General features: G+C 39.5%; 1 protein-coding gene across 7 annotated transcripts in view; it reads right to left on the bottom strand.

The window, feature by feature from the left end:
• rbfox1 (RNA binding fox-1 homolog 1) overlaps positions 1-25,983 on the bottom strand; it is a 286,556-nt gene that overhangs the window by 29,293 nt on the left and 231,280 nt on the right. For 5 of the 7 annotated variants that reach the window (XR_009067305.1, XM_057860876.1, XM_057860873.1 and 2 more), the window contains 3 exons: positions 21,431-21,484; positions 11,327-11,465; positions 2,815-2,854 (listed from right to left, as the gene is read on the bottom strand). Coding sequence is in view for 5 of the 7 variants with exons in the window: in XM_057860876.1 (XP_057716859.1) it covers positions 2,815-2,854; positions 11,327-11,465; positions 21,431-21,484 (233 nt within the window). In the remaining 2 variants the exon portion in view is untranslated. The remainder of the gene's footprint in view (positions 1-2,814; positions 2,855-11,326; positions 11,466-21,430; positions 21,485-25,983) is intronic. The other 2 variants (XR_009067306.1, XM_057860877.1) reach the window with 1 other exon arrangement.

The following is a 25,983-nucleotide window of genomic DNA, read 5'->3' as shown; positions in this document are numbered from 1 at the left end:
CCACAAAAATCCATGAAGTAGAGGCGAAGCTTATTTTATATTAAAAAAAAATGGTTGAATGTATTTATTCAGATTTAACAGCATTGAAAAGATATACATATATGTTTTTTACCCTTTTTAACAACGTATAATAACAATAAAATCAATTAAAAATAATAATTAATGTTTTTTAAGCACTGCAAATATGATATATATATATATATATATATATATTAGGGCTGTCAAAATTATCACGTTAACGAGCGGCAATTAATTTTTTAAATTAATCCCGTTAAAATATTTGACGCAATTAACGCACAAATGCCCCGTTCAAACATATTAAAATGAGAGCACAGTGAAAGGTGTACTTGTTGTGTTTTTCAGAGTTTTGCCGCCCTCCGCTGGCGCTTGGGTGCGACTGATTTTATAGGCTTCAGCACCCATGAGTATTGTGTAAGTAATTATTGACATCAACAATGGCGGGGTACTAGTTTATTTTTTGATTGAAAATTTTATTAAAATGAAAACATGAAGAGGGGTTTTGATATAAAATTTCTATAACTTGTACTAACATTTATCTTTTAAGAACTACAAGTCTTTCGATCCATGGATCGCTTTAACAGAATGTTAATAATGGTAATGCCATCTTGTTTATTTATTGTTATAATAAAGAAATACAGTACTTATGTACCGTATGTTGAATGTATATATCCATTTTGTGTCTTATCTTTCCATTCCAACAATAATTTACAGAAAAATTTGGCATATTTTATAGATGGTTTGAATTGCGATTAATTAAGACTAATTTATTTTTAAGCTGTAAGGTCATATGGATATTTAATATTAATTTTAACAATCTTGAGAGATTCAAGTAATAGAACTAAACAATTCAAACTGAAGAAAGATTTTTTTTATAACTTTCTGTAAAATGTAATTTTAAATAAATGCAATTTCTGTTGAGGAATAAATTAGGACACCCCCACATTCATTCCCACTTAAAATGGCTAAAATCACACACAGGGGTATCACAACAGGTGCACATGATTAGAACATCATTACCCAGTGTTTTGAAGGAGGCTTGCCCTATCTAAACCTCACATTTACTTTGGTGTGCCCCTGACTGTTGAAGTGAGAGAAAACACTATGGTGAGATCAAATGAGCTATCTGAGGCCTTCAGAAAAAAGATTGTAGACGCTTATCTCAACAAAATATAAAATCAGCCATTCCACTGTCCGTAAAATAGTCTACAAGTGGAGGATATTCAAAACAACTGCCAACATGCCCAGGTCTGGCCATCCAAGCAAGTTCACCCCGAGAGTGGACTGCAAGATGCTAAAAGAAGTTTTCAAAAACCCTAAAATGTCATTACGGGACCTACAGCAGCCTCTTGCTACTGTTAATGTGAAACTGCATGCCTCTACAATCGGTAAGGGACATCACAAGTTTAACCTTCATTGGAGGTGTGCAAGGAGGAAACCTTTGCTCTCCAAGAAGAACATGAAGGCCAGAATGATTTTTGCAAGAGTGAATGTAGACAAAGACCAGGACTTCTGCAATAATGTTCTTTGGACAGATGAATCTAAAATTGAATTATTTGGACACCAGAACAGAGGACATGTTTGGTGTAAACCCAATACAGCATTCCAGGAAAAGAACCTCATACCAACTGTGAAGCATGGAGGTGGAAGTGTCATGGTTCGGGGATGCTTTGCTGCTGTAGGACCTGGCCAGCTCACCATCGTAGAATCCACCATGAATTCTATCGTGTATCAGAGGGTGCTTGAGGAATATGTTAGATCATCTCTGAAAAAATTCAAGCAGAAGCGAAACTGGACCCTGCAACATGACAATGTCCCAAAACATACCAGTAAAGCCACCAAGGACTGTCTGAAAAGGAAGAAATGGAGAGTCCTGGAAGGGCTGAGTCAAAGCCCAGATCTTAATACCATTGAGATGCTGTGGGGTGACTTGAAACGGGCTGTACATGTAAGAAACCTCTCAAACATCTCACAGCTGAAAGTATTCTGCGTTGAGGAGTAGGACAAACTTTCTTCAGCCCGATGTCAAAGACTGGTAGATGGCTACAAAACGCGTCTCACTGAATTTATTCCAGCCAAAGGGGGTAACACTAGGTATTAGGTGGTATGGTGTCCTAACCTTTTCCTCAGGTAGAATATGCATTTTTGTGGATATATTGGTTTAATGAGTAAAACTATGTTAATTTTTTTGGTTTACCTGCAATTAAATCACTTTCTTTTCCCAGAGATAAAGAAAAACAAGATCAAACCTTGATATGTGAACATTTCTTAATAAAGTTTTTTCATTGTTTTTAAATTTTTTTCACATGAGTGTTTATATAAGAAAACAATGATTTGTACATGTACACATGCATATATCTCATCATTTAAAAATAAAATACTGTATTTATTTTTGTTTTTAAATGAAAAAAATCCGCGATGGACTGAGGGCGCAAAGTTTGTAGCCCGATACTTCGCGAGGGATCACTGTATTGGCTCACAGGGTTATTGGGGGAGAGAAGCAAGTCAAGGATTATATAAAATAGATCCTCCTCCATACACATCTTGGCATTTATATAGTACTTTAGCACTACAGAAACAATGTGACCTATGTAATAGAAACACATATCACTTGAAATCAATTTTCACAACACTCTATAGCTGTAATCCAGTATTTTTTTAGCAAGTTCAGAAAAAATAAACAGCATTCTAAAGGAAAAACTGAATTCATTGTAGGATTTGTTTATTCAATGCAAATACCATGTAAGATCAGAGATGGCTGTCACATGCAATGTCGTACCAGTAAACTGTACTTACATAAATATCTGCACCATAAAATCCATCCTGGTAAACAACACTGTAGAGGATGCAAACACAAACAAACAGACAAACACACAATAAAACATAACAAAACAAAACAAAAAAACAAAAACATCCATATTAGTGCATGTTGACATGCAGGCACTGGGCTAGCTACCAACTAGTTCCCATGTCCACAATCCAAACGACACTCAACAGAAAATAAAGAATAGGACTTGAGTCAAGGAGGGAAATACAGCAGGCACTCCCACTCTTGTTTAATGAGTAAAAAAAAAAAAAAAAAAAAAACTCTTTGTATGACAAAGAAGGGGAAATCTCCAGTGTGGTAAAATGAGTCCCTGAAAGTGTTTAAACCCCATGCAGTACTGGAGAGCAGCATGATCCCGATTTACTTCAATTAAAAAAATGGCTTGCTGTTCATGGATTCCATGGACTTCACCGTTTTCTTTATTCTTCTAAATGAGCTTAGTTTGGGTCATTTTTACGTTGTTAAATACCACAAATTTAATTGAACTGAATAGTAATAAACGGCATCCTTGTATGACTATAATGTGTCGATATTAGCATGTAACATGAATGCACAACTTTGGAAACGACTTTGTTCACCATTTTTAAAAGTAGGTGGTATGTATTTGTTATGTTAAATCAGCAGTGTCGGGCACGTTACTTTAAAAACAGTAATTAGTTATAGTTACTCACTACTTCTTCCAAAAAGTAACTGAGTTAGTAACTGAATTACTCTATAGTAAAAGTAACTAGTTACCAGGGAAAGTAACTATTTCCGTTACTTGAAAAGGAAGTTGTTGTATGTCAAAGATTTTGAAATTTTCTGAGCAGTATTCGAGTCAGTTGAATAGAGAAGAACAGACAGGTAGTTGCGTTATAGAACCTTGTAATACTTATTGCACCTCACCAGCAACAGATTTATCCTACATTTGAAGTGCGACAAAAATAAACAGATTTGAATTGCTTACCACAGATGTCGACAAAAGCAATGCCCCGGGACATAAATTACACTTTGCATGCACGTTCTTTCCTTTAATTTCGACCAACTTGAAATTGTGTTTATATCTCCACCTCGTAAAGGACAAATTTTCCTCTGAATGCTCTGCCATCATATCCCTCTGCATCTGTTTTGCGTGTGTGTGTTTGTCGCACGTGCTGTTCCGGTTTGTGTGTCTGCAAACACCGGCTCTGAAGTTTGTTTAACAAGAAAATCTTTATTAACAACACATACACGTGCGCTATTAGGCTCGAGCGTTTACGTCACAGAATGGGGGATCATGTGAGATTTGACAACAAGGTAGCCATATTGGAAGCAGGTCTGGCTCGCGGGACATTAAACTTTAACTTGCCAGTTCGATAAAGAGACAAACCCGCTACGAAGGCGAGGAACAGATATGTGATCAAACTTAAGGATGTGAACAATGTTGACCCTTACGAGCAAGCCGAAGACAAATGGAGTAAAGATGTCGACGGGCTTCCACAAATGAACAGTTTTGCTGTGGATGGGTGCAGGACCTGCACATTATGACCGTATCAAACGGCAACTCCATTGTTCTTGCAAAGGCAGGCTATGTGTGTTTACTTTTTTCATTGCCATGAACCTGAACGCACCCCAAGTCTTGGATGACAAATAAACGGAGCAGAGTAGACTCGCTACGGCTGGTAGTTTCTTCAATTTATTCAACGTAAGTAACGCATTGCTTTTGACCGTCAGTAATGGTAACTGCGTTGTAACGGCGGAAAAAATAATTAGTTAGATTACCCCATTACTGAAAAAAATAACGTCGTTATGTAACAGCGTTATTTATAACGGCGTTATTCCCAACACTGTTAATCAGTCAGACACACGATTGCTAAAAATGGTGAATGGCGGAAAGCACAGTGCGCTCAGATATGTCATGTACCACCATAATACAGTGATCCCTCGCTACTTCACGCTTCAAACTTCGCCTCCTCAGTCCATCGCGGATATTTAAAAAATGAGTAAATAAATAAATCAATACAGATTAGCTGTCCCGATCCGATCACGTTGTCTCACTCTCGGTTCTGCTGCTTTTCTTGGTCAGGCAGTGCTCTGCAGCTGCTTATTAAAGTTAACGGTGTATGACGGATGTTAAGGTTTGATCTTGCCAGAGATGCTTGGAAGTCGAAACTTCAAAGCGCCACATGCGTCAATCATCGTTTAACTTGTTAAACAGTTACGTGGCAGCTCATTGTGTGTAAGTGAGCATATTGAGAGGATTTGAGTGGACTCACTCAATGAAGCATTTAATAAAGACAAGCATTTTTCTACTTTATTATTGTTTAAAAATAATTCGGTTTGACAGTTACTACATACACGCACACACACATACATACATATATATATATATATATATATATATATACAGGGGTGCACATAATTTTTTTGCCCAGGTTCTCAGAGGAGGACCTGGAGATGCGACTTGGTCCTCATTGAGCTTGAGAGCCGACCCGCCTGATGCGATAAAATTATGACAAGCTTTACTTGGAGCCAATTACCTTAAATTAATTTTATTAACAATTAACACTTGATTAACATCAACTGGCACAACAAAATTGCCATTACTCTGAAGTGAAATGTAAAGACATATACAGGGGTAAGCATATTTTTTTTGCCTCCCACATTAACTCCAAGCCTTTGTAAAAGTGGGATGTCCACCTCTTAAGAGCTCATTGAACGTGCATGTTTAGCTTTGTGAAATGCGATTGTCAGTGCATGGCGCTGTTCTTTATTAATTTTATTCCGCCACTTGTCCATAGGGCGAGTAGGGTCCTGTCTGGCATCGATAGTTTGCTTAATTACCATCATGCACTCTGTTTTTTTCGTGATTTTCAAAGTTTGGATGGCTGAAATTCTTTGACCCTAAATAAAATGCGCTGCTCTTATCAGCGACATTGAGATTCTCACGGCAAGTTTAGCACCACATTTCCATGAGAGCATCATTTGCTTCTAGCCATGGTACCTCCTGCAGCCACTTTTCAGCAAAAGTCCTTTTTTCGGTAGCTCTGGTGACGTCTCTGTCGTCTGCAGTGTTGTTAATTTTACTTTAAAAAAGTAATTAATTACAGTTACAAAGTACTTCTCCCAAAAAGTAACTGCGTTAGTAACTCAGTTACCTGAATGTAAGAGTAATTAGTTACTTGGAAAAGTAACTAGTGGTAATTTTCTTTTTTTTTCTCAAAAAAATAAACAAAAACAGGTCACGCAATGTGAAGTTTAAAGGGTTTGGGGGACAATTGGCCTTAGCCCAATTCTTTACCCTCCACTTAACTAGACACAAGGGTATTGCGATAACTAGATAGTAACCTTTGCTATGTGTGGAAGTCATTTAAAGTTGTGAATCAACCGTTAAAGTTGTTAAAATTGCTCCCGTTATTTCATTAGTTCCCTTCTGTCTACTTTAAACATGTGTAAGTTTTAAAACTGTTTCATCATTTAAAGATAGATTTAAGTTAAGATTTTGCCGATTTAGGAGCATTTTAGATTAAAAAAAAAAAAAAAAAAAAAGTTACTTAGGTTCGCTATGAAGGATCTCTACATTAGAGCCTTCCTGAGAGGTCTACTGCTTTAAGATGGCGGCTGTTTACTAACGCATGTAGTCATTAAAACATGTTGCCAATGCAGCTGTATCTGTCAATTGCATCTAGTTTTATAATATGATATCTACCGTGTCATGTGGGCGTAGTTTGTCGGCTATGGCTACAGTCAGGTATTATTGGAGCCACCTAGCATCGCGGTTGCAACGGCGTCTTCCCCACTCCTGCTCTTCTCTCTAGTGACGGGATCTCTCGTTCACTTGAGTAAACGAATCCATTCCGGTTCGTTCAGTAAAGAGATTCGTTCAAACGAATCGTTCAACGAATCGTTCGCCCCCCTCATCTCCCTCCCCGCCCAAATGAATCGTTCGGTTAATGAACGGGAAGTGACGTTGCCGAACGAATCACCAAAGACCGCTTCGCAGTATAACTGAACGGGAAGTGACATTGCTTGGTCCTTCCCTCTCTTGCACATTGACCACTCGTCGTAGTTTCAGAAATGAGTGACAGGCGATATCATTCTACTTTCACAGACAGCCTCGTCTCCCTCCCGCTGCTCCAAAAGCGAGGGAGAACTTCCGCGTCGTCTGTCTTAGTTCTATGGGCTCAAAGTCAGAGAGCAAAGTCATGGCTCGTGCTTGCATTTCGATTTAGGACACGGTTAAACATTTTCCTTTTGAGGGGGAAGTGAGGGTTTGGGGTCGGGGGCGCACGGACTTTCTTCAGCATGATCTTGCTCACATATACAATGCTGCTGCTTCTACCAGCCAACGCGGCATGCTTGCTGTCACGAAAATAAAAATAAATCGAAAGTTTAATTCTTAAATATGGAACGACCAACACATCATATTTACCTCTCGCTCTGTTGTATTTTTGTTTTTTATTATTAAGACGATCGTATTGAATTTTTGCACTGGTATTAATAAATAAAATAATCCGGTCAGCTCCCCTGTCGTCCCCGCATCTCAGATCGTCAAATGCTGACGAGAAATAATTGTTTGCTCTTTATGATGTCGCCTTTCTACTCTCATTAGTCTGTTAAGAAAAATGTAGACATATTGCGACATCTCCCGTGTCCGCGCGCTTTGTTTTGGGCGCTTGAGTAGCACATGATGGACGGATTGACATAATTTGTCAAACCAACCGACACCCTCTGACACGAAAAAAAAAAAAAAAAAAAAAAAAAAAAACTAAACACTAAACACTAAAAAAATTGACATGTATATACAGTTTCATTGCAAATCAGTATTATGGTGATCATACTAAATATTCTTTTTTTTTCTGTGCACATATGAGGTAAATATCGCTGCCATGAAGCCTCCATATAGTGACAGTTCTCTGCCCGCTTCACTGCCGTCACGCGACCGCAGCTCAGCTTTTGCTTGCCTCGTAGCTACGCGTGTTTTAAATTACTGTAAATTTGATAGTATATCGTCATAGGTACAGTCCCGAGTCTGTTGAGAAAAGTAGAAAACTAAACCATGCTCGCTAGATTTGTGCGGTGTTTTTGTCTGTTTGAGCAGCATTTGATAGGCTCCACGTTAACAAATATGTGACAAAGTCATTTCCTTTCATTTTATGACTCGTTCACCGCATAGTCATTACTGGAAAGTCAAGTTAGCAGCAAGCTAGGTCAGGAACCGGAGGACCGAATCACTGAACGGGAAGTGACAAAACTCAGTCTTTCCCCCTGCCTGCACGCTTGCTGCTTATTTGGCCACACGTGGAAATGAGTGACAGACGCCTTGATTCTGTTTCCGCTCCCTCCCCTGCACGCAATGAGGCTGGCGTCTGATTGGTCGTGTGCGATGTCAGAAGACGCTGCCGCTTGCTCAACGCCCTCCCACGCAGCGAACAAGCGCCACCAACTTCATAGAACGAATCAGTGCAGATGGTGATTAGTTCGGTCTCGTTCACCCAAACAATTCGTTCAAAAAGAACGAATCGTTCGCGACCGATACAACACTACTTCTCTCTCGTCTCCGTAAGTCCGTTTCTCTCAGACTTTTTTTATACAACCAACTTAGTAACGCATAGTAACGCACGCCTTTCCCGCCTCAGTAACGGTAACGGTGTTGCCAAGATAAGAAAAGCAATTAATTAGATTACTCATTACTGAAAAAAATAACGCCGTTAGTAACGCCGTTATATTCTAACGCCGTTATTAACAACACTGGTCGTCTGTCTGTCTTTTGGTGTGGGGGAACACAGAAATAATTATTCAGTGGGACCTGCCTCTTTGACATTTTGAGAATAGATTTTCTCGTGTCCGCCGCAAATACAGTGGTAAGCCATCGGTACGCAAAAGCGTATTGAAGCCGTTGAGGGCCAAAGCATTTGTCTACCTCCAGTACGCATGCGCGCATGCGGACCACTTATGTGCACCCCTGTATATATGGCGGAAAACACAGACAAGACTGAAAAAGCAGTTTCTGCTTTTGCTCTCCTCTCTAAAAGAAACTGCTGTATTTTAAGCCAAAACAACTGTTGTGTTTGATAGAACAATATGTCTATATGCTGCCACAGCAGATTCATGGCTCATTAAGCCCCCAAACTATTTTTAATTTGTCCGTTTTACCCTGAAAACCGCCGTTTACAGACGTCGCACAACTGCTTTTGTTTCAACCTAGCCATAAGAAGAAAGTAAGTAATCGTAATTATTATTCGAAATGTCTGTCATTTTTAGCTTAGAATCATTAATTGATGTCTAATATTTAGTTTACACAAAAAAAAAAAAAACGACTTTAAAAATTTTTTCACTCGCATATTTTAAATGTTTAAACAAATGATGTCACAATGAAAAAAATGGTGTCTGTAAAAAAGTCACGGCTATCTACCTCATAACTATCTCTTAATTGTATTTTTTTTATTACTGTCGTATTTTCCCCTATATGTTAGATAATAAATAATCAACCCAAACAAAGAAAAATTGGGGAAAAAAACGTTTAAAAGGGTAAATACATGAAAATCTCAACCACTCCTTGATGTCTGCGATTTCTGCATCGCGACCCTTGTTATATTACCATGTTTCATCCATAAAATCCCCCATAAAATCCAGCTGTGGCCATTCACAACTGTGTCTTGACACTCAGTGATACATGGGACATGGAGTTTTTGTCTTGAAAGAAGGTAAGTACGCGATAATATCTCGTTAAAGTTACGGCATCTGTAATTCTGCTCTCGCGTGCTCTCACCTCCAGATAGGGTTTTGCTGTTTAATTTTTTTTTTTTTTTTTTTAAACGCCCTCCTGTTCAAAAATTTTTTCCCCCCGGAAAATTAAGAAATTAAGCTTTCCAATGATGTATCACACATGCATATCGGACAATTTTGAAAGTTGGCCAAACTGGGGGTCTCAGAGCGGAACTTCAAGTCGCCTGAGTGTTTTCCACCATATATATGTATATACACATATACACAAAACTTTTATTTTTAATTATACTTTGGGAAAAATGTGAAGAAACATGTTTTCTATGTACAGTGGTATATCTACATACGAAGTTAATTCAGACCAGGACCGTGTTTATAAGTCAAAATGGTCGTAGGTCCAGCAGGATTTTCCCATAGGAATACATTGTAATTCCATTAATTCGTTCCACAGCCTGAAAACCTATAGTAAATCCTTAATAAATACTGCTGGTACTATTACAAATGGCAATTACACATAGCAAAACAAATAGATTATTTATTAAAAAAAAGGAATAATAAAATAATAATAAGTAATAATGTAACGAATCGGAGTTCTAATGTGGCAGCCGTGTTTTGAGTGCTGTACCTGAACGCACCACGTCGTTGACGTGACAGAGAGAGGGAGAGGTGCGGTTGAGATTTTACTTCTACTGTTTTGTTGAGAATACCATCAACTGTGGTGGACAGAAGGCGTGTTGCACTGCACATGTTTTGAAATAAATGACCTGACGAAGCTGGTGATTTCTTTGGCGATGTTACCACAGTAATAATTGTCACCTTAACTTATAAAAACTGGCGATCGGAGGTCGGAGGAGGACCATGGAGATCGAAGACATTCTACGGCCGTATTGTTGAGCCAGTTCACGGATGCGCACCCCACGCTCATATTTTATATCATTTTCATCTTCAATACAATAGTAAGTAACTTTTTCCCTTGTTTCACCACCTGCACTAACCTTCTTAGAACCTTTGTTGATTTCTCTCACAAGAAAATCTGCTGTGCGTCCGTCTGCGGCGCTATCATGTCCTCGTATATAGTCAAATTTTACGTCGGATGTCGAAAAGATCATGTGTCGAAGTAATCGTATGTTGAGGTACCACTGTATCTCTTTCCAATGCTAAGTCAGAGTAAATACATTAAACACACTCCCCCAAAAAAGTTTGTTTTTTTTCGGGGGGGGCTACTTTGTGTTTTTTTCACCTATCGTGGTGGGTTTTGGTCCCTATTAACTGCGAAAAATGAGAGATCACTGGATAGGGGTTTTACGAACACAGACGGAAATCATGCAGCCTGCTGAGCAGTGAGAAGTGGGGAGCAAATGGTGGCCTACGGTTAACATCGTCAAGTGTTTGTCCAGTTCTTTTTTACAGTCTATGGTGGCAATGAGCCTGGAAGATGAGTTGGCGGCTAGGAGGATGTTTTATTTCACAATGCGTGAATTGGTGAACTTTGTAAACGACTAGTAGATGACGACACATTCTGACATTTTACCCAAACACACAACAGCCCATGGCCAAGTACACAGTAATTTTCCATGACTCCATGAAAAGCAAGGCTTGGAGCATGCCTACTGGTTAATTCAGCATGCAACGGAAGTGGGGGAGTTGGTAACCAATGTGATGCCAAGCTTGCATGCGTTGCTTTGCTGTCTCTGAGCAGATTCAGGGCTTGCCATTTGAGAGAACTGAGACAAAACCATTTGACCAAAGGGAGAAAATAACAACTGAAGTGAATAAAAATAAAATAAGAATTCTCACCCTCCATAAGCTGGAATGTGAGGAGGTGGTGCGGCCGCCCTGAATGTGTTGTAGATTGTTCGTCCTCGACCTCGTAGGTGGGTTCCTCTGTATGCTGCTGCTGCTGCTGCACTTGCTGCTGGGTAGGGAAAACCTGGCACTGGAGAAAAATGCAACAATGTCACAGTTTTAAATGTGAAGAATTATTTGCAACTGAAAATAATTTAGTAAAAAGGGTTAGTGTGGGTGGGGTGTTATGGCCCGCGGGCCAACCACGGCCTGCTGTCCAGTTGGAGCTCAGCGAATTATGAAAATATAATTGGATATGAAGTGCACAAAAAGCTTGAGTTCAGCCTACTTTCTGCCGCAATTCCCAGCTTGAACACTAGATAGAGCTAGTCAATTAAGCAGTTAACTCAGGAATCAAAACCTGACAACAAATTGAAATTAATGTAGAAAACAGTGTAGAATTTCAGTATTTTGCTTTACATTAACATAAGTACAGTGGTACCTCTACATCCGATCGCTTCGACACACGATCTTTTCGACATCCGACGTAAATCTTGACTCGCCATGTGTTTCTACATCCGACGACATGCTCGAAATACGACGATCTATGACAACGCCGCAGTTTCTTTGTTTTCCCGCAACATTTTCTTGTGAAAGCAATCAACATGGGTTCCAACAATGTTAGCGCAGGTGGTGAAAAAAGCAAAAAGGTGATGCTTACCCTTGAAATGAAGATGGAAATAATAGAAAAATATGAGCGTAATGCGCTCATCCGTGAACAGGCTCGACAATACTGCCGTAGAATGTCTACTCTCGACGGTCCTTCTCCGATCTCCATTCGCCAATCTTTATACCGTATTTTTCAGACTATAAGTCGCAGTTTTCTTCATAGTTTGGCTGGGGGTGCGACTTATACTCAGGAGTGACTTATGTGTGAAATTATGAACACATTATGATATCATTTCACATGTTATTTTGGTGTTTTGGAGTGACACTGATGGTTTGGTAAACTTGTTAGCATGTTCTTTATGCTATAGTTATCTGAATAACTCTTAATAGCTATGGCCACGTTCGCGTTCTGCCTTTGGCAAGGTGTGTTCAATTGTATTATTGACTTTTTTATATTGAATTGCATGCTTTTATTTTGTGGCGCTTTTACGCCCAAGTGGGGGCGCACTCGCACTTGTTTACGCGAAGAAGAGCGCTCACACGTCACAAGAAGACGGACAGCTACGCAGCGTCTCTGAGCGAGTGGGCGAGAGAGAGAGAGAAACACGGCTGCGAACCTGCGTCATTGTTTATGGTTGTAAAATATCTCTACAGAGGCAACGCCTGTGTGTATCATCTTTTCTATTGTTGTTGTGTGTTTTCCACCCGCGATCAGACACTTAGAGGCAGTTGTGTGGTTTTTTGAATGATGTGCTAATGCTACCAAACGCATGCTAACCATTTGTGTAATTGCTGTAATAGCACCTAATTATCATTTATTTACGTTGATGTGAACCTGTTTGGTATCGAGGACGAAATTGATTCAGCAAATTATACGGACGTACAGCATCGTCATTTGGGAGTTTAGCTCGCTGTATAGCCAGGACCGAGCCGTAGCTTCCTGGTAAGGACAGTATATTCGCATTTCGTTGTTCATGCATCATGTAACATCATACTGTACACTTATTCAGTATGTTGTTCTGTATTGTATTTTTATATTAAATTGCCTTTCAAGATGACATATCTGTTCTATGTGTTGGATTTATCTAGTATCTAGTATTTATCTTTGGTTTCACCCAAAATACGACTTATACTCCAGTGTGACTTACATATGTTTTTTCCCTCTTTGTTGGGCATTTTATGGCTGGTGTGACTTATACTCAGGTGCTACTTATAGTCCGAAAAATGTGGTAAATTAAGGTGACAATTATTATTGTGGTAACATCGCCAAAGAAATCGCCAGCTTCGTCAAGTTTCTAATCATTTAATTCATCAACTTGTGCAACACGACACGCCTACTGTCCCCCGCAGTTGAACAAAGTCAAAAAGTCCCATCTCACTCCGTCAAGTCCGCAACGTGAAGCGTTCAGGCAACCTACGCAAACAATTCGCCATATTAGAACCCGAATCGTCACAATATTACAGGAATTATTTTCATTATTACTATCATTATATTATTATTCCAAATTTTATTCACAATGTATTTGTTTTGCTCTGTGTAATTACTATTTGCAATAGTACCAGAAGTATTTATTAAGGATTTAGGTTAAGTTTTCGGGCTGCGGAACGAATTAATGGAATTATAACATATTCTGATGGGAAAATCCTGCTCGACATACGACCATCTAGACTACTAGGTCCTGGAACGAATTAACTTCGTATGTAGAGGTACCAGTGAATATTAAAAAATATAATCAAATTCGATAAATCTTGGTTGTGATAAATATTTTCGTAATATCCTTTTACCTCTGGATTATTTTTTTGCTTGTAGCCCTTAACTCATTAACTACCATTGAATGCTATAGACATCAAATCCATTTCAACTGGGAAAGCTGGCATTGAACGATCATGTTTCACCGCGATTGACGGCGGTAGACGTCCAATCAAAATTGACTGGAGAACAAGCTGCGATTGAACTGTGCCTAGGTGTGAGTGTGTGCCAGTGGTTGTTTGTTTCCTTGTGCCTTGCAGCTGGCTGGCTACCAATTCAGTATATCCCGCCTCTTGTCCATAGTTAGCTGGGATAGGTTACAACACCCCCGCAACCCCGTGAGGCTGAGCGATACAGACGATGATTGAATTGAATAAAACACATTGAAACAATGGCATATTTAACTTTGGGGATTAAATGTATACATAAGTTGAACATTTTTTGGTTTGTTTAAAACATGGCCACCACCTGAAACCTTGCTTGCTACCGGGTTATGTTGAATAAGGCGCTACTGGAACGGAAAAGTTAACTGTTGAAAGAGGAGGCGTTAACATGGCGCAAAAACGTTTTTTTTCTTTACAAAAACTGTGAAATTTTCTAAAATTCAATTCGAGCTTGAAAATGAAAATGATTATATTGATAGTTTTATTATATGAAAAAAACGCGAAAAGCAAAAACCAATTAATGATTTTTGTCCTTAACAAAAACGAAATTTTCTATAATTTAATTCTAGGTTGAAAATGAAGATAATTATGATAGTTTATAATAGTGCCCAGCGAGGAAAAGTTAGCTGCAGATTTAGAACAAAGAGAACTTCAAATAGTTTTCATTGTGGCCATATTATTGTTTGTTGTTGCTGTTGAGCTGCCGCTGTGCAGAACGCTGTTGGATATTCCTGTACAATTTATTTGAGTAAGGTGAAAAGTGGGTGTTAAACCGAAGCTTCTTGGACCTTTTAGTTTTCAAATGTGTTCGTGTGTCATTGCCGGGATTTGCATTATAATACACGGGCGCTTTCATTTCCAATACAAAAACTCCAACACACACTGTAGGTGAAATAGAACACTGTCTTTGTAGTAGCTTAGTAGTACGTCAACTAGTCAGCATGGGTGTTTACTGCCATTGTGCACGCCTTGTATGGAGAAAAAGCGTGAACATGACAAATTTGGACCCAAATGGCTGTTTTGGGATGGGAAAAACAATAAGATTCTCAGCACCCCTTGCTATGAGTGACTTTGAGCGCCCCTGTGCTCTGTCTATAGACAGGCAGCACTATTTTTCTGCTTTGCACTACGCAGTTGGGGCATTTTATCGATTTTTTGGGTAGTCATGAATAATGATGGGCAACCGAAATGTGCCTTAGTAAAAGTGTACATTAATACAGGAATGCAGTTGATGTGATATGTAGTGCTAAATGTGTACTTTTACTCCAATCTGTTATGACTGGGAAAGGGTGAATGAGGCTGTCAAGGGCACTGAAAGACAAGCATTCACAGACAGTCCTCCCATTTTAAACGAATTGGACTTCTATCACCTCCAAAGGCATGCAACGAGTTAAATACAATGGTACATATGACGTTAAATTGTTCCAGGACCTTGTTTGTAAGCCGAAATGATCGTATGTCGAGCAGGATTTTCCCATAAGAATACATTATAATTCATTCATTCGTTACACAGCCCGAAAACCTACACTAACTCCTTAATAAATACTGCTGGTACTATTACAAATAGCAATTACACATAGCAAAACAAATAAATTATCAATTAGAATCAGAATAATAATATAATAATTCCTGTATTAATGTAACAAATCGGGTTCTAATTTGGCGTACGTGTTTTGCGTGCTGTGCCTGAACGCACCGCGTGGCTGACAGAGGGAGAAAGGTGCGGTCGAGATTTTACTTTCTCTTTCAATGTTTTGTTGTTGGGCTCAATTGCGGTGGACAGTAGGCGTGTTGCGTTGCACAAGTTCTGAAATAAATGATTAAAAAACCTGACGAAGCTGGCGATGTGTTTGGCGATGTTACCACAACAATAATTGTGACCTTAAAGTGCGTATAAAGGATAAAAAAAAGTCTTAAATAGCATTATTATGTGAATTTGAATCATATTTTGAGATGATTCGACTATATACAACAATTTGGCAAAGCGCAAATGACGAGAAATTAGTATTTTAATCCGCCGTTTAGCCACGCCTACCATTATAGGGCTCTAGCGTCCAGAACAGGAGGATGACGTCAGCAGGGTCATGGTTTCCTCTGATTTAGAATTCAGCCCATTGAGGGGGAATTATTCAGACCGGGGGAAATCCGACGAAGAGAGCCGCAAAATTTCATTGTTTCAGTCTCTCTACTCCAATATTTTTTACAGGATATTCTTTTTATCCAAGTATTTTCCCCAATAGCTAAATGAATGGTATGGTCATGACCAGTGTTGGGAGTAATGCCGTTATAAATAACGCCGTTACGTAACGGCGTTATTTTTTTCAGTAACGGGGTAATCTAACTAATTACTTTTTCCGCCGTTACAACGCCGTTACTGTCACTGACGGTCAAAAGCGGTGCGTTACTTACTCTGAATAAATTGAAGAAACTACCAGCCGTGTCGAGTCGACTCTCTGCTCTGTTGATTTGTTATCCAAGACTTGGGGTGCATTCAGGTTCGAGAATAGCGCACGTACTTCTGACTCCAAGCTGTTTGTCCCTGCTCATTCAATTAGACAATGCTTTCCAAAGTTTGGTAACGTTTCTGTGTTTGTTACACCTGATGCGAGCCTCGTTCCCATCTCCCACTGTCGGCCAGCAATAATTCTGCTTCCATCTTGAGGACGGCAGACGCTTTGAAGGTGACGTAAATTGTCGGGAAACTAGCCTACCTGAATGCAGCCCCTCGAGAGATGCGATGGAAGTGATTGTGATTGGCTGAGGGTTAGAATCATGTGTCGTGGAAAGCCAATCAGAGCCGGTGATTTCACAAGCAAACCGGAACAGCGCGTGCGGCAAACACACACACGCAAAACAGATGCACTGGGTCGGGATGGCAGAGCAGTCAGAAGAAAAATTGTCCTTTAAGAGGTGGAGATATAGACACTATTTCAAGTTTGTCGAAATTAAAGGAAAGAACCTGCATGTAATGTGTAATTTATGTCCCGGGGCAAAGCTTTTGTCATCTGTGGTAAGCAATTCAAATCTGCTGAAGCACCTAACAAGTTAACTACCTGTCTGTTCTTCTCTATTCCACTGACTCGAATACTGCTCAGAAAATTTCAAATTCTTTGACATACAAGTTCATTTTAAAGTAACGGAAATAGTTACTTTCCCTGTTAACTAGTTACTTTTACTATAGAGTAATTCAGTTACTAACTCAGTTACTTTTTGGAAGAAGTAGTGACTAATGTAACTAATTACTTTTTTAAAGTAACGTGCCCAACACTGGTCATGACAAATAACAGTCTTGTATTAAATGGAATATGAAGTAATAAAAATGCATTTATTCAGTACAATGGCAAAATTACTCAATAATGATCAAAACTGCCGACTTCACCTTTACTGTCGCACCTCCGGAACGATATTTTATGCCACCGTAGCTAGTCAGGCTTTTGTCATTTCCCTGCACCGGCTTCGGAGAATGTAAACAAACCAAGAGGCATGACAGCTAGCCGACAAGCTAACCCGAACCGAGTGATGTCTCAAAGTCTTATTTTCGCTTTTCGAAGGGAAAAATCACACAAAACTAGCCCGGATTGTGTCACACGGCGGCGGGGTTGTCGATTGTCTTCGCCGATTGGCAACTCGCCCGGTGACGAGCAAGTTACAGCTCGTTCCCCTGCTACCGAAAGGAGAGCTCGCCGGGGAATCAGTCAGAGAGAACCGCCGGACAAACCGGCCGACGTCGGAGAAGCGCGTAGCTGCCACATGGTCAACAGGAATATGTTGTAAAAAAATCCTTTACTACATGGCGAAGACCTAAACAGAGAGTGGCGTGCAGTTGTTGTGCAGCTAACATGGCAGGATATGTCTGAGGAGAACTTTTCTACATGTTCGTCCATGATCAAACGTAAGAACATAGACCTTTATTTAAATAAAGTTTGTAGTATTTACTTATTTATTACTTTGTAATCGCTGTATTCACGGCCATTTTTAACACAAAGTTGCAATTTCTGATGGGTTTGAAAATTTGACAGAACACCGGGCACACGAAGAGGGCAATAAGCCGAGTATAGAGGGGTGCGTGCAAACAAGCCACCGGTCGTCAGCCGAGTGGCATCTCAGTGGACAATCAGCCACAAATTGCAAGCCACCTCCGTATTAAAACGTGTGCCATGATCCCAGTATTTGACATAATACAAAATATGATGTTTACTCACTTCTTCGTAAGTCCAATGGTCCCACAGTAGTAGGGCTTGTTTTGGCCAATATCCGCGGTGAACGGGAACCTTTTGAAACCCACTAAGGCTCACACGCCTCTCCCTGGTGCAGCAACAATTTTCTGCAGCCATTTGGCTGGCGTGATGCGAAAAATAAACAAATTAATCCGCAAAATCAGCTGAATCCGCAGGCCATTTGCATGCTATGAAGCAATGCTGTATTGTGAGATGCTGACCCGGTTGACGTCACATTCGCATTCGTCCTAAACCCGAGACTGAAGCCGGAAGTCACTCATTTTCATGGCGCGGGATTCAAAAATTGAATGTATAAAACGATCGCTTCCACACACATCCAAGCAGAGGCGTAGCAAGGGTCCCTGGAGGCCCCAGGCAACAACCAACATGGGGCCCTTCGAGCGTGTGCAAGTAAGGGGGACAGTTGGACTTAGAGCAATAGAAGAAAGAGTAGCAACACAAAAATACCACCATCGGATGCGGAGGTATACGCCTTTGTGTGAAATCAGTTGTCAGATTGGCCCTACGACCCACCAAAGTCAAATTATTCCGTAAAAAACACTGATTGGTGGACTACCGACCGAAATGAGTGTTAAATTTGCTAATGAAATTGTTTAGGATTATTTTAGATGCATATATGTTATATTTTTCTTATAGAGTATTCGACGAGGAATACGATAGACCCATTAATAGACTTTTTTGGAAAAATCACCATTTCTTGAAGTAGTCACATGAATAACGAGCTGGCCTGTGAAACTCAACATAAAACAACTCGGCAAGGACTTTCCAGCCAGTACTTGGTGAGTCACTCTTTAAACATTCATGAGGTATTAATAGCTGATTGGACTTTCTTAAACATGTATAAATTACGTGACATGGCTAGTGCTGATTGGGATTGATAACAGAGTCTTTAGATAATCTGCCAGATGATTCCATGGTATTGAAACACTCCCTTATACTTCTCGCTGTGACAGTGCAATAAAGCTGCATGTGCTAAATCTGTTGGCCCGCTGGGAGCCCCTACTGGCTGGGGGCCCTAGGCAATTGCCTGGTTTGCCTAATGGGCCGTGACGCCTCTGCATCCAAGTGGTCCATTTCATTCAGGAGCATAAAACATCACGTGAAATATGAAATAAACATGCTTTTTGGTGTCATACACACTTCATCTTATAAAGACTGGCGAACGGAGGTCGTCGGAGGACTGTCGAGAACGTAGACATTCTACGGCCAGTTCACGGATGCGCACACCAAGCTTCTTCATTTCAATGGTAAGTGTCACCTTTTGCCTTTTTTCACCACCTGCACTAACGTTCTTGGAACCCGCGTCCGTCTTGCGGCAAAACAAAGAAACTGTGGCGCTGTCATAAATCATCATAATTCCAGCATGTCGTTGGATGTAGAAACAAATGGCGAGTCAAATTTTACGTTGGATGTTGAAAAGATCGTGTGTCGAAGCGATTTTATGTCGTGGTCCGACCGTACTATGAAAAAACAATCTACAGTACTTGATACTTGAGGCTATAAGTGTATTTCTGTTTTTATTCATTTAAATGTCATTAATTTAGCTTTTTAAATTTATTTATTTATAAATGTATTTATAATCAGAAAAAAAACCTAATGTAAAAAAGTAAAAACAAAAAAAAAGATTAATAATTAAAAAAAAAAAAAAAAAAAGACCCAACATTAGAAACTGGCCCTATAAAGGGTTAAAGGTCTTAAGTGTCGACATTTGAACAGCTGTCAACTGAAGTGACCACTGTTCCTGAAAGGGTTAATTTATCATTAGTCTACATGGGGGGGATTAAGTGACACCAAGTGTAATTTGAGAGCTAGGTGAGAGAATGTGAAGAGGAAGATTGAGGAATGATTTCCTTTCCTAATTATGCAACTCTTCAAAAGGGAGATCTAATGAAATGGTAATAGAAACAGTGAAGCATTCATTGACCTAATGAAAAATGGAACGCTTGGGCCAAAGGACAAGGGTTTCTCAAAGAGAGAGTAGGAAAGGAGTGAGGTTGGCAATTGTACCTGATCACTTTTTCTTACCTTGAGTTAAATACCCCATGCACTGGCAACTACGATAGTTACTAATATCCCCCAAGTGACATGACAAAATCTTTAAATAATCTCAAATGAATGGTTGAAGAGTGATTTTGCATATGAAATACACATGACAAAAATATATAAAGCGGAATAGATAAGTCAGATTGTTCAGAATACACTTATAATTAGAGATGGGGATGCCGATAGATCGGGTCCGATCACGTCATTTTCAAAGTATCGGAATCCGGAAAAAAATATCGGCCATGCCTTTTTTAATATATATATATTTTTTGATTAAATCATTTTCTAATTGTATTTAACGTTACAGTTACACTCATCCAGAGTCTTTAGTTTAGGCTTAAGGTAGGGTTATCAGATTTATCCCAATAACGGTGGTAATTAATTTTTAAAAAATGTATCACGTTAAAATATTTACTGCAATTAATGCATGCGCTGCACGACCCACTCACGCATTGTCACGCTCAATCTGTAATGGCGCCGTTTTACCTATATAGAGAGATAAAAGGCAGCGCAAAATGAGTAGAGTGATTTTGGCAGTCTTTGGAGTCTTTTTTTAATTGGCTAAAGCCTTACAATCCCTCTCCCTACGATTAGAAATATCATGGGAAGCAATGTGGGGAAGCAAGGTAGCAATTGATCATTTTCTTAACACCTTATGTTATTTCCCAACGCAGAGAAGATATATCAATTGGTAGCACTACGCACAGTCATGGTTCCACTTCCCATCATGCATTTTGGCATGGACACAGTATCATTTACTGAAAGCTCAACAAATACACTAGATGGCAATATTTAGTCACAATATACAAAGTCACAAGTCTTTCTATCCGTGGATCCCTCTCACAGAAAGAATGTTAATAATGTAAATGCCATCTTGAGGATTTACTGTCATAATAAACAAATACAGTACTTATGTACTGTATGTTGAATGTATATATTCGTCCGAGTTTTATTCATTTTTTTCTTAATGCATTGCCAAAATGTATATGATCGGGAAAAATTATCGGGAATGATTGGAATTGAATCGGGAGCAAAAAAAGCAATCGGATCGGGAAATATCGGGATTGGCAGATACTCAAACTAAAACGATCGGGATCGGATCGGGAGCAAAAAAACATGATTGGAACAACCCTACTTATAATTTCTTTCTTTTACTAATTACCACAACAAATTCTCTTTGACCTGAGCTGACATCAGTTAAGTGTTAAATAAATTAAGCCAATGATAAATTGAGAAAGGTATGTGCATTCACCTGCATAGAATTCTGGGCTGTAGACAGCACTGACTACTGGATTCAACTTCCAGCCTGAAAAAAGACAAATACAGATATGATTAATAAAAAGGAGCAAATATTTTAATGTAAATGGGCTTGTTAAACAGGCTTACATTTGTGTAACACTTTTCAAATGGTACTCAAAGCGCTTTAACACTATTTCCTCATTCACCTTGCCGATGACGCAGCACCCTTCATTGAAATTTACATGTCAAGTTTTGACTCCAGAACTAATGGAGCGGCAGTGCATAACTTTCCATCTCGTGTTGAAGCTCAGATGTGCAACAGAATGTAGGCTAAACTCAAGCTTGTGCGGGCCAAATTTAATGATACAGTGGTACCTATACATAAGAAGTTAATTCATTCCAGGACCTTGTTTGTAAGTCGAAATGTCGTATGTCTAGCAGGATTTTACCAAAAGAATACATTATAATTCCATTAATTCGTTCCAAAGCCTGAAAACGTACACTAAATCCTTAATACCGTATTGGCCCGAATATAAGACGGTGTTTTTTGCATTGAAATAAGACTGAAAAAGAGGGGGTCGTCTTATATTCGCGGTCTAGACATTATACCCATTCACGACGCTAGATGGCGCCAGATATAATTGAAGCGATGTTCTGTCATGACAGATCTCAGCTACTCTCCCCATTCAAGACGCTAGATGGCGGCAGATATCATTGAAGCGATGTTCTGTCATGAAAGATCTCAGCTACTCTCAAGTTTAACCAGTTTGCGTTATTTTATTGCGATGTTTTTCCTTATTCAGATTTGTTTCAAGACTACAATTACAGTTAGATTTCACTTTGATGGTTAATGCAGTTATTGCAGTTTTGTTGTTTTATCACAATAGATTGGTTTATTTACATTTCAAAAACCAGAAGCCATTCATTTATGAATGTGATTGCACTTTAGTTTACATATTTAAATGTTAAGATATTAAGATTTGAATGAGGCAAAATAACATGATTTTTCTCTCAAATATATTGTTATAATCGTTTTTCAGATGTACTGTAATTATTTTCTGTACAAAAACTAATTTGGTGTTCAAAATGTCTTTTTTCAAACTTGAGTCTTGAAAAAGAGGGTGTCGTCTTATAATCAGGGCTGTCGGGCCAATACGGTAATAATAATAATAACAACGACAATAATACCTGTAATAATGTGATGAATCGGGTTCTAATGTGGTGAATGTGTTTTGCGTGTTGTACCTGAACACACCGCATGGCTGATGTACTGACAGAGAGAGAGATGACTTTTTATTTTCATTTTTCATGTTCAGCTGCAGCGGACAGTAGGCATGTTGTGTTGCACAAGTTCTGAAATAAATGATGAAAAACCTGACAAAGCTGGCGATTTTTTTAGCGATTTTACAATCATAATAATTGTCATCTCAACTTATAAAGACTTGCGAGCGGAGGTCAGAGGAGGACCATCGAGATGATTTCACATTCTACGGCCGTATTGAAGAGCCAGCCCACGGACGCGCACACCATGCTTCATATTTTTCTATCATTTCCATCTTCATTTCAATGGTAAGTCCCACCTTTTTCCTTTTTTCACCATCTGCACTAACATTGGAACCCATGTTGATTTCTCTCACAAGAACAAAGAAACATCGTCGTATTTCGACAATGTTGTTAGATGTAGATATAAATGGCAAGTCAAATTTTACGTCGGATGTTGTAAAGATTGTGTGTCAAAGCAATCGGATGTCGAGGTACCACTGTATTTTCATGCTTCGTCGCGGGCCCCCAAAAAACTGGGCAGTGGGCCACACTTGGCCCGCGGGCCACAATTTGGATAACTCTGGTCTGCCTGATAAAAGGAGAAGCTGGTTTGCTTAGAAGGGGCTTGAAATATACTGGGTGTGTGTAAGTACGAGCAGATCAATGGGCAGATTATATGACTTTGGCTATTTATGCAGTGAAATGGGCACTTTGGGATTCTTGCACCCCATCACTGATGTCCGTGTGTGACACCACCACCTCCACCCCCGACCATTCAGTGGCCAGTGGAGGGATATTAGGGCTACAATAATGATGACAAGAAGTATCTATTCAAAAAAATTGATTTCTACAACATTTTAGAGCGTCCAATGCATGCTGTTCATGTACTTATAAATGAAACATGTTGACATCCACCTCAAGTCAGCAGAGCTGTACATTGGTCTGCCTGCATCTCGTGAGCAAGAAAAATAGATCCCCTCTCCAGCGGCTCAGTAGAAGCGTGCCTTTTGTCCATAAAATTATTATTGGTCGGTTTGAGGACACCAACCTTTGTATCATCCATGCCAAGAGGGTGACCATCATGCCCAACGACATCCGACTAGCCAGTCATTTCAGAGGGGGAGAGTGCTTAATTGTATAATCTGCCTGCAGAGGCACACCCTGACTACGCTGGTACGCCTAGATCGGTGTAGGCAAGTCCACTAAATTCACTTGGGTTGTATTTTGTGCTGAAGTTTACGGGCGCAGTCTATGAAAAAAGGGCACCTGGTCTTGCTTCAGAAAAGGGGGAAGTGTCCTCTCCATGTTAGGGAGGTGATCAGTGGCGGATGCTGGTCTTTCAATGAGGGGAAGCTCAAAGTGTGTCCGCCTGTGAGTGCTTTGTGACTGTGGAGGGGCTCAGCAGCACCCGCTGCTTGATAGGTAAAGAAACTAGAGTGCCAGAAGTCAAGTCTCCAAACACGAGCAACTACAATAAAAAAAACTACCCGAAATAAAAGCTCACGTTTTTGCTTGTCGTTTTTAACAAAGCAATTGTCACTAGGATGATTATGAAAGTCTCCAGTTCAACCCATAACAACGGAATGAAAATTGAAAAATGCCTCCCGTGGATGTTAATAAGATAAGATCACTGAATCGCTCATTTTGCTGTCAATCAAAAAATGGATAGAGCCTCAGACAGATCATCCAATCATCATGCACAGAAGCCATTATCTGGGCCAGTCGATGCCCACATACTACCCATATACGCCCAGAGTCACCCAGCGTCCAATCACTCGCCTTTAGCCAATGACTCGTCTCATTTCGCTATAGTGGAACAATGCACTCTCAACTCTGGAGACGCACCAGCGTGAACACTGTTTATAGGACTGTGAAGCTACGCGAATGAATGAAAAGGAAGCCACCTCGTAACCAGTGATATGAAGCTAATTCTAAGCAAAAGTTGAGCTGTAACGCAAATTTAGGTAGTGACATGAACACAAAATAGTAGGGTAACCAAACGTCCTATTTTGCCCGGATATGTCCACTTTTTACATCCTATCCGGGGCGTCCGGCAGGACTTTATAAATTCATGAAAATGTCCGGTTTTCAGTCTTTTTCACAGGACCAATTAGTGTGTGTTGAAAATCACTGACACTTTGCCCAGAATACTATAGTACTGTGCTGCCTGTGAAGTTTTCCGAGAGAGTTTGCCCAGTGTTTAGTTCTGTTGTGCTGAATAACAGAGAAAGCAGACATCGGAGCAGTGTTAAAACACAAAAAAGACTAAAGACTAAAGTGATGTCTTTTTTGTTTTTGTAAAATTAGTGGCTACGGTTTGATTTACATTATTTCACTGAAAAGAGACAAGAGCTTTTGGTTAAAAGCTAGATGTTCTACAGAAGAGGTATTATTTAGAACATGATTTCAGATTATTTATTTGCACAATAAGAATTAAAAGGACAGCTATTATTTTGATCAATTCGCTAATACAGATGAGGCATTTTTTTTTTTTTAAATCATCAATCACGGTTTTATCGTTCTATTATTTTAGGAATAAAATAGCCTGTTGGGTAACCTCTGAGAATTTGAATTTGTTTGTTTGGTTATATACGTGGGGCAAATAAGTATTTAGTCAACCAATAATTGTGCAAGTTCTCCCACTTGAAAATATTAGAGAGGCCTGTAATTGTCAACATGGGTAAACCTCAACCATGAGAGAAAGAATGTGGAAAAAAACAGAAAATTACATTGTTTGATTTTGTAAGAATTTATTTGGTAAAAAAAAAAAGTATTTGGTCAATAACAAAAGTTCATCTCAATACTTTGTTATATACCCTTTGTTGGCAATAATGGAGGCCAAACGTTTTCTGTAACTCTTCACAAGCTTTTCACACACTGTTGCTGGTATTTTGGCCCATTCCTCCATGCAGATGTCCTCTAGAGCAGTGATGTTTTGGGGCTGTCGTTGGCAACACGGACTTTCAACTCCCTCCACAGATTTTCTATAGGGTTGAGATCTGGAGAGTGGCTAGGCCACTCCAGGACCTTGAAATGCTTCTTACGAAGCCACTCCTATGTTGCTTTGGCTGTGTGTTTGGGATCATTTTCATGATGAAAGACCCAGCCACGTCTCATCTTCAATGCCTTTGCTGATGGAAGGATATTTGCTTCAGAGTCGGTATGGTGTTCTTCGGATGCAATTCAGTATTCTTTCTCCTCCAAATACGAGAACCTGTGTTTCTACCAAAAAGTTCTATTTTGGGTTCATCTGACCATAACACATTCTCCTAGTCGTCTTTTGGATCATCCAAATGCTCCCTA

The sequence above is a fragment of the Corythoichthys intestinalis genome, chromosome 16, assembly GCF_030265065.1.
Source record: "Corythoichthys intestinalis isolate RoL2023-P3 chromosome 16, ASM3026506v1, whole genome shotgun sequence".
Taxonomy (NCBI): domain Eukaryota; kingdom Metazoa; phylum Chordata; class Actinopteri; order Syngnathiformes; family Syngnathidae; genus Corythoichthys; species Corythoichthys intestinalis.
Note: the sequence above shows the minus strand (reverse complement) of the source record. Positions and strands in the feature narration are given on the sequence as shown.